Genomic DNA, 13,729 nt, shown 5'->3' on the forward strand with positions numbered 1-13,729 from the left:
GACAGAGTACTCGTTCCTGCGCACCAGCGTTCCCCGCGGACCCAAACTGGGCAGCCTGGGCATCCCGGCTCCCAAAGACAGGAAGTCCAAATCGTCACGATCCGGAAAGATCCACTCGCTCGCCGACTACAAAACCCCGGACACCGCCGGCGAGAAACCGTCAGCGTCCTCCGTCTCCGTCTCAGCGGTTACTGAGATGAACACGAGCTCCGTCTCTACGCTGTCCGAGATCAGCACGAGCTCCGTCTCCACGCTGTCCGAGATCAGCACGAGCTCCGTCTCCACGCTGTCGGAAACCAGCGTCCTCGGCTCCGAAAACGGCGGGAGCGACGGGAACAATGGAGCGATAGAGCTCGCGTTAGCAGCTAGCAGGTCTACGGCGGGGAAGGAGGAAGAGGAAATGGTCGTGGGGCGGTACCCCTCGCTGAGGGAGGTGCTACAAGCAGCCAATGAGGAGCTGGAGCTGGAGAAGGAAGGCGGGGCCAACGAGGAGCTGGAGAGCGAGGGCGGGGCCGAGTCGCGCAGCCGCAGGGACAGCTTCTCCAGCACGTACGCATCTATTTATACTAAATTTAAATATTACACGCAAAAACGTTTATCGTACTTTGAACACATTTGAATATTAATGAGCTTATAATGACACGCCCCTTTTTCTCAGGGTTTCAGTAGATTTACGTCAGGGATCAATTAATTATGCAAATACTATTAGAATAGACACGCCTACTCATTATGTATGTAAATATGTATTAGAGTGTAAAGAAGTCAAACTAATAGAGCTAGTGTTAATAAAGTGGGTGTGGTCACGCATACGATATGAGCCTGGCACTATGAGTGAAACCATGGCAACAGGCAGTAAATTAACGATAGGACACGCCCCCTAGTGACCAGTGAAGAGTGATTTAAGCGACGGTGGCTTTTGTTTTTCATCGTCAGACACACACCTCGTACACACACTTCAGGTGGATTGAACAGAAGGTCAGGTATGCGTCCTGTATGTGTTGGGCTCATGTGTGTGTGTGTGTGTGTGTGTGTGTGTGTGTGTGTGTGTGTGTGTGCACGCGCAGTGTGTCGTACGGGAGCTCAGTGATGGGGAATCACGATGAGCTGCTGCAGGTGTTGAAGGAGAAGATGAGGCTGGAGGGACAGCTGGAGTCTCTGTCCTCTGAAGCCAGTCAGGTGAGATAACGGATAATAAAATGATAATAAATAATAATAAAAGTGAATAAAAACACGTGACGAAGCACACACACACACACACACACACAGACACGACTGATCGAGAGTGTATTAAAGTCCGTATGTGGACAAAGCGCCTCAGACTTGCTGCAGGTATCAGTTCTATGACGTACACTACTATTGTTTATTTATTATATTTATTAAATTAAGTCTTTTAGTGAAGTGTGTAAATGCTTTTATAGAGCAAACCGTAATAAAAAGTCCCGTCAGATTTACGAAAGCTTTACTGATATTCCATGTACTCATGTACGAGTGTTGATAAATGTTATTCACCTCTTATTCAGCTGATTTACATCAAGCCACGCCCACAAAACTCCATAAAAGGTCACAGAGAGCTAAAAACATAGACACACATTAACTCCTCCTCCTGTTATAGGGCGCCATTACTTTAACGCCCGGTCTTATATGTTTTAATCCATGGATTTGTTTCGGAATCGTTTTCTTTCATGTTTACTATATTGCTTGTAATTGAAATAAATAAGTGATTTAAACCCGTATATAAATAATTGTACGATTTGAGGCGGAAATGTACACAAACTCTGGAGCGTGACGTAGGATACGAAAGAAACCAACACCACGTTTCATGTGTAAATGCTTCTGCAAATGATTTATGAGTAAACGAGTTCGTATCCCGCTGTCAGTGCGCGTCTACCCGAGTGTACGTACTTTATAACGTTAAGCCCCGCCCCCTCTCGCAGGCTCTGAAGGAGAAGACGGAGCTGCAGGCGGAGTTAGCGGCGCTGGACGCTCGTCTGCGAGCTCAGTGTGAGGAGACGCGTCTGAGCTCGGAGCGTCAGGCGTCCCTGGCGTCGGAGGTGTCGTCGCTGCGCTCGGAGAGGGGCGGGCTGGAGCGAGCCATGGCGGAGCTGCAGGGTCAGCTGGAGGAGAAGAACGCCGGCCTGGAGTCGCTCTCCAAAGACCTGCAGCTCGCCGAGCAGCAGTACCAGAGACTCATGGGGAGGGTGGAGGACATGCAGCAGAGCCTGAGCTCCAGAGACACCACGGGTGAGGAGGCAAAAGCGGAAACGTACAAACGGTGCTAATGATGAATGATGCAGATTCCGAGAAGTGGGGAAAGGGGCGGGGCAAATACGATATGCAAATACGCTTCACAGTTGTAGTCATTTTACAGAAAGTTTACAATAGCCAAACATTCCATGGTAATGGCTGGGTCTCAGAGTTAAGTGTGTGTGTGTGTGTGTGTGTGTGTGTGTGTATCAGTGAGTGAGTTGCGCCAGCAGCTGACCGGTCTACACGCACAGCTGCAGCAGGTGGAGGCTGAACGCGGTGCTCTGAACTCTCGGCTGCAGACGTCGCAGGCGGAGGTGCAGTCGCTGAAGCAGCTGCGCAGTTGGTACCAGCAGCAGCTCGCCGTCGCACAGGAAGCCCGAGTCCGGCTGCAGAGTCAGATGGCCAACATGCAGGTACGCTCAATCTCTCTCTCTCACACACACACACACACACACACACACACACACTTTATCCAGTTTAATCCTCCTGTCCCTTTACACGCTAGTTGTATTTATGTAATGATGCATTACACCGTTTCTCCTCCTCCTCCTCTTCCTCCTCGCAGGCGGGTCACATGACTCAGATCGGCGTGCTGGAGAACCTGAAGATCGAGAACGTCAGTCTGTCTCACCAGCTGACCGAGACCAAACACCGCTCCATTAAAGAGAAGGAGCGCATCGCCGTCCAGCTGCAGAGCATCGAGGTGAGGCGTGGAGTTTACTCAGTGACATCACATCCTGACCCCGTACATAACTCCGCCCCCAAATCCATTTCATACTGAACTTCATTTATGTTTTCAAATTTTACCCAAACACCCAAATCACTACAGTCAGAATCTGTATCCACTCGGATCCTAAAATCATGACCAGTGATTCAAATTCTCACAACCCTGCTGCTTCCTGAGTGACGCAATAACTCCGCCTCCTCTCTGACCACGCCCACTGTCTCATTCCCCCTCCTCTCTGTTTCTCACTCTGCCTCCCTTCTGTTTGACTCCACCTTCTCTCTTACCCTGCCTTTTCTCTGAGTCCACATCCTCTCATTTTCCCTTCTCTCCACGCTCTGCCTCCTGTCTGACTCTCCCTCCTGTCTGACTCTCCCTCCTGTCTGACTCTCCCTCCTGTCTGACTCTGCCTCCTGTCTGACTCTGCCTCCTGTCTGACTCCCACTCTTCTCTGACTCTGACTCTTCTCTGATCCCGCCTCCTTCCTCATCCCCCCCACCTTGACCCCACCTCTCTGACTCCGCCTCCTCCCTGACTCCACCTCCTCTCTGACTCTTCTCTGACCCCGCCCCCTCCAGGCGGACATGTTGACGCAGGAAGCAGCCATCCAGCAGATCCAGGACGCAAAGTCGATGGTGGAGAACGACCTGCAGCATAAACTGGAGGAGTTTGAGGAGGAGCGAGAGCAGCTGCTGAGAGCGGCCAATAAATCTGCAGCACTCGAGAGGGAGCTAGAAGAGGTACACACACACACACACACACACACACACTGCACTGTACAGGTGTATGAGTGTGGTGTAACAGGTAGATCAGTGTCCTCTTCCTGTCTTGTCCAGGTGAGAGTGTCTCTGTCCCAGAAGGAAGCTCAGCTCTCAGCGTTCCAGCGTGAGCACGTGGATCTGATGAAGAAGCTGACAGAGACTCAGGACGCTCTGCAGAGTAAAGAGCAGGCGCTGCAGCTGATGGAGGCGCGCTACGAGCAGCTGCAGGCCGAGCTGGGCGAGCTGCAGGCCGACTCCTCCGCCCGTGACGAAGAGCTGCACTTCCTGCGCAACGAAAAGATCGTCCTAGAGGTGGCGCTGCAGGCGGCGCGCGCCGAGAAGAGCCAGCTGGGCGACGGGGCCGAGAAACTCGGACAGGAAGTGCTGGACTCGTCTGATGCACTCGAGCAGCTCAGACAGGAAGTGCAAGTCCAGGCCACACAGGTGAGTGTTTCGGAAGGAGGTGAGGTCACAGATTTCACCTGAGCTCAAACACAAGGGTGCCAATACTTTAATCTTTAGTGAAAAGTGTGTGTTTTAGAACTAAACTTTATCACAGAGCATTAGAATACAACAAACACACACACGCACACCTGTATACACACCTGCACACACACACACACGGGTACCGCAACCACTCGTGTGCCTTCGCACATGCATACACACACACACACACACACACACACACACACACACACGCCTCTCTGCAAGCAAAGTGAACAGGAAGCTGTTTAGGATTCAGCCTGACTGGAAGACGGAAGTTTTCACCTGGATCTTGAGTAAGAAATAAAAAATTTAACTAAATCACTTCCTGTTTTGATTTTTTTTATGTTCTAGATCGAGTCGTTACAGCAGGAGAACGTCTCTCTGAAGAAACAAGCACAGAAGCTGAAGGAGCAGTTCAACCAGCAGAAGGTATGTCTATCAAACACACATTACATAAGCTCCTCCCACCACACAGGCTCCTCCCACCGCCACGGAATCCGTGCCTTTGAGCACTGTACGATCGTTGCTCCGTGTCGCCCCCTGCAGGTGATGGTGGAGGCGTACAGGCGAGACGCGGCCTCTAAGGAGCAGCTGATCTCGGAGCTGAAGGCAACGAAGAAGCGTCTGCTGTCGGAGGTGAAGGAGCTGAAGGAGGAGGTGCAGCGGGTGGAGCAGGAGAAGAGGAGCGCCGAGCTGGAGCAGCAGCGCCTCCTGCAGGAGGTTCAGAGAGTGCAGCAGCAGATGAGCAGCCTGGAGGAACATCTGCAGGAGGTGCAGAGCGAGAGAGACCGGCTCGACACGCAGCTGCAGGTACACACACACACACACACACACACACACACACACACACACACACACATACGCCTCACTTCCTGGTGTTTGCCAAGAGACCCTAAGTGTGTGTGTGTGTGTGTGTGTGTGTGTGTGTGTGTGTTTTCCGTCTAGTCTGTACAGTTTGACCAGAACCAGCTCTCTGCAGTCACACAGGAGAACGAGGTCCTGAGGAAGAAGGTGGAGGAGATGCAGGACGAGGCCAAGAAGTGAGTCACATGACCCTTCATCCATCCGTACAGAAATGCTAACGTCGCTAATAATCGACAGAGTCAAACAGCAGTGTGCTAGCGTACGATTATGCTAGTATCGACTAACTTAGAAATTCTGATGTTGCTAGTAAGGAACTGACCCGGTTAGCATCATTAACTGCTTTTTATGCTAACAGGGTCACGGGAATTTAATGGACAATACATCCTTCTCTGTAATTAGCGTCTTGGAGAATCTAAGTGGTCTCAGCTAGCTTCGTAGTTGCTACACGTTAGCGTTATGAAATAGTAATGTTATTAAATTTCTCCGTTGCTGTGCCTCAGGGCGATTTCGGAGCAGAAGGTGAGGATGAAGAGGTTGGGAACGGACTTGACGAGCGCGCAGAAGGAGCTCAAGGCGAAACACAAGGCGTACGAGAACGCCGTGAGCATCCTGAGCCGCCGCCTACAGGAAGCGCTGGTGGAGAAGGAGGCGGCCGAGGCGGAGCTAGTGAAACTCCGAGCGCAGGTGGACGAGGGCGGGAACAGCCAGGCTCTGCAGGTACGTCCTGATAAAGACGTTGGTGTTGATTATCAGAGAGAATGACGCGGACGTGGCGATTAGCTTGGCGTGTTTGATTCCCAGGCGAAGGTGGAGTCCCTGCAGGCGGAGCTGAACACCGTGCTCCAGAGTAAAGCCCTGCTGGAGAAGGAGCTGCAGGAAGTCATCAGTCTGACCAGCGCCGAGCTCGAGGAGTATCAGGAGAAGGTGCTGGAGCTGGAGGACGAGGTCAGCAGAGCGTAGCTGTTCTTCAAGAGCTTTAAGTTCTTCTGAAAGTGTGTGTTGAACCGTGCTTTTCTCCACGTGCAGCTGCAGGAGTCGCGCGGCTTTAAGAAGCGAATCCGCCGCTTAGAGGACGCGAACAAGAAGCTAGCGCTGGAGCTCGAGCACGAGAAAGGGAAGCTGACCGGACTCGGGCAATCCCACAATGCACTGCGGGAGCACGCTAACGTCCTCGAGGCTGCGCTAGCCAAGAGAGAAGCTGACCTGGTCCAACTCAACCTGCAGGTCGGACAGTCGACGCGTTATCGGATAAATCTGTCACCTTTCACATGCAAGAGCAGGTTTTTAGCTTTAATTTTTTAAAACTGGTTTGTGTTTTAAAATGCGTCTGAATTACGGTTGAAGGTTCAAGCCGTGCTGAAGAGGAAGGAGGAGGAAGACCAGCAGATGAGGAACCTGGTCCAGACTCTGCAGGCCGCTCTCGAAAAGGAGAAGATCAAAGTGAAGGAGCTGAGCGAACAGGTAGGCCTCCCTTACAGCACGGTCTCATTACCGTCCGATCTCAGAGCCTTGATATACTGTCTGATCTCACACAACAGTCACAGTTCCGTTAGAGAGCCTGCTTTCATAAGCGTCTAATCTCAGCTTTTATTTAATTCATATCTTATAGTGTCTGATCTCACATAACAGTTTCATTAGAACCTGTTTTCATAAGCGTCTAATCTCAGAGCTTTTATTTAATTCATATCTTATAGTGTCTGATCTCACATAACAGTTTCATTAGAACCTGTTTTCATAAGCGTCTAATCTCAGCTTTTATTTAATTCATATCTTATAGTGTCTGATCTCACATAACAGTTTCATTAGAACCTGCTTTCATAAGCGTCTAATCTCAGAGCTTTTTTGCTGAATCCATACCTTATAGTATCTGATCTCACGTAATAGTTAGTTTCATTAGAGCCTTTTGTGTTTATTGGAACCAGTTTTCATTAGCGTCTGATCCCAGAGCCTTCATATAGTGTCTGATCTCACATAAGTCACAGTTCAATTAGAGCTCATTTTCATTAGCATCTAATCTCAGAGCTAATTCATGCTTTGTGGTTGTATTAGTGCACTACTTTATTGTGTCTGATCTCACAGTGCAGAAAAATGCACCTTTGCTAAAACGTTTATTGTTGGTGTCTAATCTCATAGCACTGATGTAATCCATGTACAGTAGTGTCTGATCTAACAGAGGAAATGATAACGTGTGCGTGCGTGTGTGCGTGCGTGCGTGTGTGTGCGTGCGTGTGTGTGCGCGCGTGTGTGTGCGTGTGTGTGTGCGCTCGTGTGTAGGTGGCCGAGGCGAGGCTGGAGGCGGCTCATAACCGCAGGCATTACCGAGCGGCCGTGCTGGAGCTCAGCGAGATCAGGAAGGAGCTTCAGGCCAAAGAGGAGCTGCTGAGAACCCTGCAGGAGGAGGCCAGGAGACTCGAGTACGTCCCTCACACAGAGAGCAGTGAGATTAGACCAGGAGACTCATGTTACATAGATCAGACTCGTTATAATTAGACACTAGGGTGGAATTAGGGCAATACAATATGGAATAAATATCGGTATTGTGATTTATTTGTAACCTCTGGTGAAGCCTTGATGTCACATGGTTGGAGAAGACTCATTTGCATACTCATTTACATACATTTACATATATTTACATACTGCTTATTCGTTCTTTTATTTTAAACACAAAACCGTGTGTGTACAGTGTGTGTACGGCTTGCGTGTGTGTGGCGCGTGTATATGGTGTGTGTACCTCCTGTGAGTGTCGGCGTGCGGTGTGTGTGTGTGTGTGTGTGGCGTGTACGGTGTATATATACTGTGTGTGTGTGTGTGTGTGTGTGTGTGTGTACGGAGTATATGCAGGTGTTTGTGTGGTGTGTGTGTATGGTGCATGTGTGTAAGGTGTATGTATGGTATGTGTGTGCAGCGTGTGTGTGTGTGTGTGTGTGTGTGTGTGTGTGTGTGTGTGTGTACGGAGTGTGTGAACTGTGTGTCGTGTCTCCTCAGAGCTCAGGACGCTCAGCGCTCTCAGGACGTGTCCCGCTTCGAGGCCGAGCTGGCCGAGGCACACGCACAGCTGCAGATCTTACAGAAACAGCTGGACAGCGAGCTCAACAAGCAACCGCTCACTAACCAGGAGGTACACACACACACACACACACACTCACTCTCTCACACACACACACACTCACACACAAACAAACACACACACACACACATTTATTTCCATAAATTGAGCACTTGTACAACTACTTTGTTTAGCTCTGTTGATATTCCTGCAGTTATTGATCTGTTTGTGTGTGTGGTGTGTGTGTGTTTGTTGTGTGTGTGTGTGTGTGTTTGTGGTGTGTGTGTGTGTGTGTGTGTGTGTAGGTGGAGGATCTGAAGTGGGAGGTGGAGCAGAAGCAGCGGGAGCTTGACGCACAGCGCCACCAGCTGGAACTCTCTGAGAAGTGCAACCAGAGAGAGCTGGACACTGTGCAGGAAACACTGCAGGTAACACACACACACACACACACACACACACAGAGAAACACACACACGGCTTTAGCCTTCACTCACTGTTAATTGCAACAGACAGACTGTCAGATAGACATACAGAAGGGAGGACACACACACACACACACACGCTCAAAATGTTTCTGCTGTATACTAACAGAGGATTTCAGGATGTTGCTTTCTTTGTCAGTGCTGTCTAACCGTGTGTGTGTGTGTGCGCAGAGGGTGCGGGTGGAGCTGGAGATGGTGCAGGAGGAGCTGAACAGCACCAGGAAGGATAAGTTTGTGCTGCAGGCGAAGGTGGGCGAGCTGAGGAACAGCATGAAGAGCCTGCTGCAGCAGAACACACAGCTCAAACAGGAGCTCAAACACACACGCACACACAAGGTCAGGACACTGTCTGTGTGTCTGTGTGTGTCTGTGTGTGTCTGTGTGTGTCTGTGTGTGTGTGTGTGAGAGAGTGTGAGAGAGTGTGAGAGAGTGTGAGAGAGTGTGAGAGAGTGTGTGAGAGTGTGTGAGAGTGTGTGAGAGTGTGTGTGTGAGAGTGTGTGAGAGTGTGTGTGAGTGCTGGTATTGGAGTGCTACATCCTTCGTGAGTGCCAGTCCACTGTAAGCTGTTTGTTCGTGTGCAGCAGCGGATGGAGGTGAAGTGTGACTCCGCCCCTTTGACTCCGGTGAAGATTCCGGATTGTCCGGTTCCTGCGTCGCTATTGGACGAGCTGCTGAAGCCGGCCGCCTCCGTCAACAAGGAGCCGCTCAACAACCTGCACAACTGCTTACGACAGCTCAAGTACACACGCACACACACACACTCACACACTCTCTCTCTCACACACGCACGCACACACGCACGCACGCACACACACACACACACACACACACACACACACTCTCTCACACTCACACACGCGCACACACACACACACACACACACAATCATACACACACTCACACTCACACACATACACACACACACACACACTCTCTCTCTCTCACACACTCTCTCACTCACACACACTCACACACACACACACACACTCTCTCTCTCTCACACACACACACACACACTCACACTCACACACACTCACACACTCTCTCTCACACACATATACACACACTCACACTCTCACACACACACACACACACACACACTCACACACACTCACACACTCTCTCTCACACACATACACTCACACACACTCAGACACACACACTCACACTGGTCACTAACACACACACACTCACACAGATCACTAACACACACACTCTCACAGACACTCTCTCACACACACTCTCTCACTCGGATCACATCCATCATCTTCATCATGTCTGTGTCTGCAGGGAGGAGATGGACAGTCTTCAGAAGCAGATGGAGGAGCACACGGTCACCGTGGCGACGTGGGTCACGGCAGAGGAGGAGCTTCAGAGACTCGGTATCCACGACAACGGAAGCTCGTCCAATAAGGAAGAGGAAACGCAGCCCGAAGAGACGGCGTCTTCGTAAAACGTCTCGTCTGTCAGAGAGAGGACACGTTTTATCCTGACGCGCACTTTTTAAAGACCTGTTTTATTTTCGTTTATCAGACGCCTATATTTGGTCGTGCCCCATTTTTGTTGGACCTAATGCTTTATTCATTTGTCTTTTGTGTTTTTCTTTTATTTTGTCTTTTATTTATCTGGTGGAAAGTTGGAGAACTGTTGCTAGAATTCACCAAAAATCACGCAGGGTCACGTGACGAATACACAAAATAACGACGCGTTCAACACGCGAGCGCGTCAGAATTAGTTAGTGATCCGTTTGGGAGTAGGCTGCCTACGCAGGGCACCTGGAGTCTCCCCGGGTTCTGTGCTTTGGACCTGCTCGGGTATGACGTAATAATATCGTGAACCGTGATGATAAGATAACGTGACTATTGGACCCCCGTAGTCCGGTTCTGATCCAATAGAATTCACTGGGAAGTAGGACGTTTTTATTGTACTGTTAATACAAAACTAATATCAGAGATTTCCACACCTGTTCATCTGTCGAGTCCGAATCAGAGCCAAATTGATTCTTTTGAATCGTTTGCTGTGTAGTGGTTCAGGTTCACACTGCACATATTTACATATCCAAATTAAATACAAACCAAAAAGAAAAAAAAAAACATCTGAGGTGTGTCTAAGTAAGTGATTTTTTAAAATTTCCTCCTGGAGTTTGTGTCCCGTGGCTCAGTTTAGCAGCTCGTCAGAATCTCGATTCAGTTCCTGCAGTGAGTCGATTCAGAGTCGACTCACTGGAGTTCACCTGGAAAGGGCCCGAGACGGTCAGGCGTAACATGGTGGCTCGGTCCGGCTGGAGGCTCGCTCAGTAAACGCCACCTTGGCCAGTAAGATAAGTGCGGAGGGCGAGCGGCAGCGCTGTGACGTGCGCGATGTGTAACAGGTTATCGACACGTGACTGTCGCTGAGATTTCACCGCCGTGTTGGTGTTCAGACTCTCAGAGCGTTCGCGTGGATCAGGAGTTAAAGGGCTGTAAATCGCCGAACAATGCGTAAGAGCACCGGTTCCAGAAAGATTCCATGTATCCATGACGACGGGAGCTCGGCGTGGAAACTCGGCGGCGTCTTTGTAAACGTCTGTCAGAGAGAGAGAACCGCTGTTATTCTGACGCACACTTTTCGGGGTCCTGTTTTATTTTGGTTTATCAGACGCCCATATTTGGTCGTGTCCTGTACGTTAAAGGGCTGTAAATCGCTGAGTAAAGAGCAAAAGCACCGCATCCAGAAACAACTTCCCTCCCTCTCTGTAGTCGTGTTTCAGCCTCAAGCCCCGCCCTCAAGCCCCGCCCTCAGGGAAAGTCACCACGGCGATGCTCTCATCACAACACTGTGCTGAAGTTACAGGGTCGCGCCTCACTGATCTCATTAACATAAACGTTCAAATAAACATAAACACCGGGCTTATGTAGATAGGCACTATTCTGTATTTTTTCCCGTTCTTTCGTTGTCTCTCCATCCTTCTTTTCATTCATTCATTCTTTCTTTCAGTTCAGTGTGTGCTGATTATCAGTTCCACAGTGTACTGCGATAATTAAAACACGATATTCAAGCTAGCATGGAAACTCTGATGTGATGGAGAGGCGCTCCTAACCCTGTCCTGGTCACTTTATTATTATTATTATTATTATTATTATTATTATTATTATTATTATTTTCTTATCGTGAGCTGAATTACTGACACGCCCGTATCAGTTCGCTCTGTAAAACCCACCTGTTCTCAGGACGGTGGTTTGAGTACAGGTTTAAATGAGTGTGAAACAGTTGATCTCTCTGCGCTGTGGAGTGTGATGTAATTTATAATGTACATAAAACAGGAGATGTATTGACAGACATTGATATTGCACAACTGACGGCTTGAAAAAAGGAGAGAAAAAGATGTAAAATACTGTTATTGCTTTTTTTTTTTCTTTGTTGAACGAGTGTTTCTGACCAGTCCTGTTTTTCCTTTCTGACTGTCGAGTGTGCATGAGACGAGACGATACGATATGAGACGAACTCTTCCTTTCAGATTTCTAAACGATCGCACATGCGCTCAGAAATCTCCGTGTTTATGTATAATGCACATAATATCCAGCTTCGGCATTTAAACATCTAATGTGTGAGATAAATATTTGCGTTAAAAAGAAACCCAAGCGCTTTAAAGTAGACGTGTGCTGAAAATCAACTCATCAGGATGACGGGATTCACCGGGATGGAGGTTGGAATTTTTCCCATTCCCAGTTTATCCCATTCAGGAGGAGCGCAGCATGCGTACTTCTCGGAAAGAGCAATCCCATGATGCAATTCACTGACAAACGTAAACTTTTTTTCCGAATAAAAGGCGACGTTGTGCAGCAGACACTGATATCACTGACATGGTTTTCTGTAATCTATGTAACATTTAAGGAAGGAGTCTCCAGTGTCAGACTGTTTATAGCTGCTATAACGTAAGTGAGAACCCACCTTCCACAACATTAGATGTAACTATAAACAGATAAAAAGTACGTCGTTCTATAATTCATAGCAGCTTGTAATGGGTGTTAAGTTGCTGTGGTGTAAGAGGAATAAAACACTTAGGGGTGTGCTGTTCGAGGAAAACAATCAGCTTTGAGGAGGTAACAGTGACCCCGCTTCATCACACCACACCGTCGTTGATTATTTTCCTGGAACAGAACCACACACACTGTTTTATTCCTTCATTTATACCAAGGATGATGCTGATAAACTCAGATATCGGCACAGGTCTAGTTTAAAGCTGCAGCGTCACTTTAAGGCTATAGAGTGTAAATTATTATTAATTATTAAGCTTTAAGAAAAATACCATATTAAATTCCAGTCTTTTTATTTCTGCACGTTTTAGTGTCATGTTTTGTTGTTGTTTTTTTTTCGTTTTTAATACACCTCCTCGGGTGTTACAGCAGGAAACCCAATAATCTACTCTGTTGTTTTGACTCGGAGGGACGAGAGCGAGCGTCTTCACCGACTCGGATCTGAGATGCAATAAGTCGAGTCCTGGATGTTGAGTAACGATGCTGATGATTCCTGGCTGAAAATTCTCTCCAGTGCGGGTGGAAGTGCGCTTCGTTTAACTTGCAAAATGTTGCTTCTTCACTGTTTTGTTCAATTTTGCAAAAAACAAACAAACAAAAAAAACAAGTTCATGTTTGAAGAAATCAATAATTTCCTGTTTACTCCGTACTGTTACTGTTTGTGTTCAACTTTGTGCCGTAACTGAAGAGTGTAAATGTGGGTGTGTCTGGGTGTGTGTCTGGGTGTGTGTCTGGGTGTTTATATGTGTCTGGGTGTGTGTCTGGGTGTGTGTCTGGGTGTGTGTCTGGGGGTGTGTTTGGGGGTGTGTTTGGGTGTCTGGGTGTGTGTCTGGGTGTGTGTCTGGGTGTGTGTTTGGGTGTGTGGCGTATTTCATTGCACCTTTTTTTTCTGGTTGAATTTTTAAAAACAAATTGCCTGCGATTGAGAGCTGAACCCAATACATTTGCGAAACGCACCAGTTGGAGTCACTTCACTCATTTGTACAGTTTTGTCTTTACATATTACACGTGTTAATTATGTTTTTATTTCACATAAACAAAGAAATCTTATGTGGGATAAAGTTCAGTTCTCCTTCTGGAAGTTCTCTAGAGTAGAACAAAAT

General features: G+C 48.4%; 1 protein-coding gene across 3 annotated transcripts in view; it reads left to right on the top strand.

Moving 5' to 3' along the window:
- Nucleotides 1-13,582, top strand: part of golga3 (golgin A3) — a 27,542-nt gene extending 13,960 nt beyond the window's left edge. For 2 of the 3 annotated variants that reach the window (XM_053228832.1, XM_053228834.1), the window contains exons 5-24: nt 1-549; nt 1,065-1,176; nt 1,935-2,241; nt 2,458-2,660; nt 2,813-2,950; nt 3,550-3,711; nt 3,808-4,176; nt 4,570-4,647; nt 4,765-5,028; nt 5,164-5,258; nt 5,583-5,799; nt 5,884-6,027; nt 6,109-6,306; nt 6,427-6,543; nt 7,357-7,496; nt 8,068-8,200; nt 8,434-8,556; nt 8,782-8,946; nt 9,192-9,349; nt 9,901-13,582. The exon at nt 1-549 is cut by the window's left edge and continues 104 nt beyond it. In XM_053228832.1, the coding sequence (XP_053084807.1) occupies nt 1-549; nt 1,065-1,176; nt 1,935-2,241; nt 2,458-2,660; nt 2,813-2,950; nt 3,550-3,711; nt 3,808-4,176; nt 4,570-4,647; nt 4,765-5,028; nt 5,164-5,258; nt 5,583-5,799; nt 5,884-6,027; nt 6,109-6,306; nt 6,427-6,543; nt 7,357-7,496; nt 8,068-8,200; nt 8,434-8,556; nt 8,782-8,946; nt 9,192-9,349; nt 9,901-10,063 (3,835 nt within the window). In that variant the 3' untranslated portion in view covers nt 10,064-13,582. The remainder of the gene's footprint in view (nt 550-1,064; nt 1,177-1,934; nt 2,242-2,457; nt 2,661-2,812; nt 2,951-3,549; nt 3,712-3,807; nt 4,177-4,569; nt 4,648-4,764; nt 5,029-5,163; nt 5,259-5,582; nt 5,800-5,883; nt 6,028-6,108; nt 6,307-6,426; nt 6,544-7,356; nt 7,497-8,067; nt 8,201-8,433; nt 8,557-8,781; nt 8,947-9,191; nt 9,350-9,900) is intronic. The other variant, XM_053228833.1, reaches the window with a different exon arrangement.
- Nucleotides 13,583-13,729: the final 147 nt, after the last annotated feature.

The sequence above is a fragment of the Pangasianodon hypophthalmus genome, chromosome 24 (assembly GCF_027358585.1).
Source record: "Pangasianodon hypophthalmus isolate fPanHyp1 chromosome 24, fPanHyp1.pri, whole genome shotgun sequence".
NCBI classification, from domain to species: domain Eukaryota; kingdom Metazoa; phylum Chordata; class Actinopteri; order Siluriformes; family Pangasiidae; genus Pangasianodon; species Pangasianodon hypophthalmus.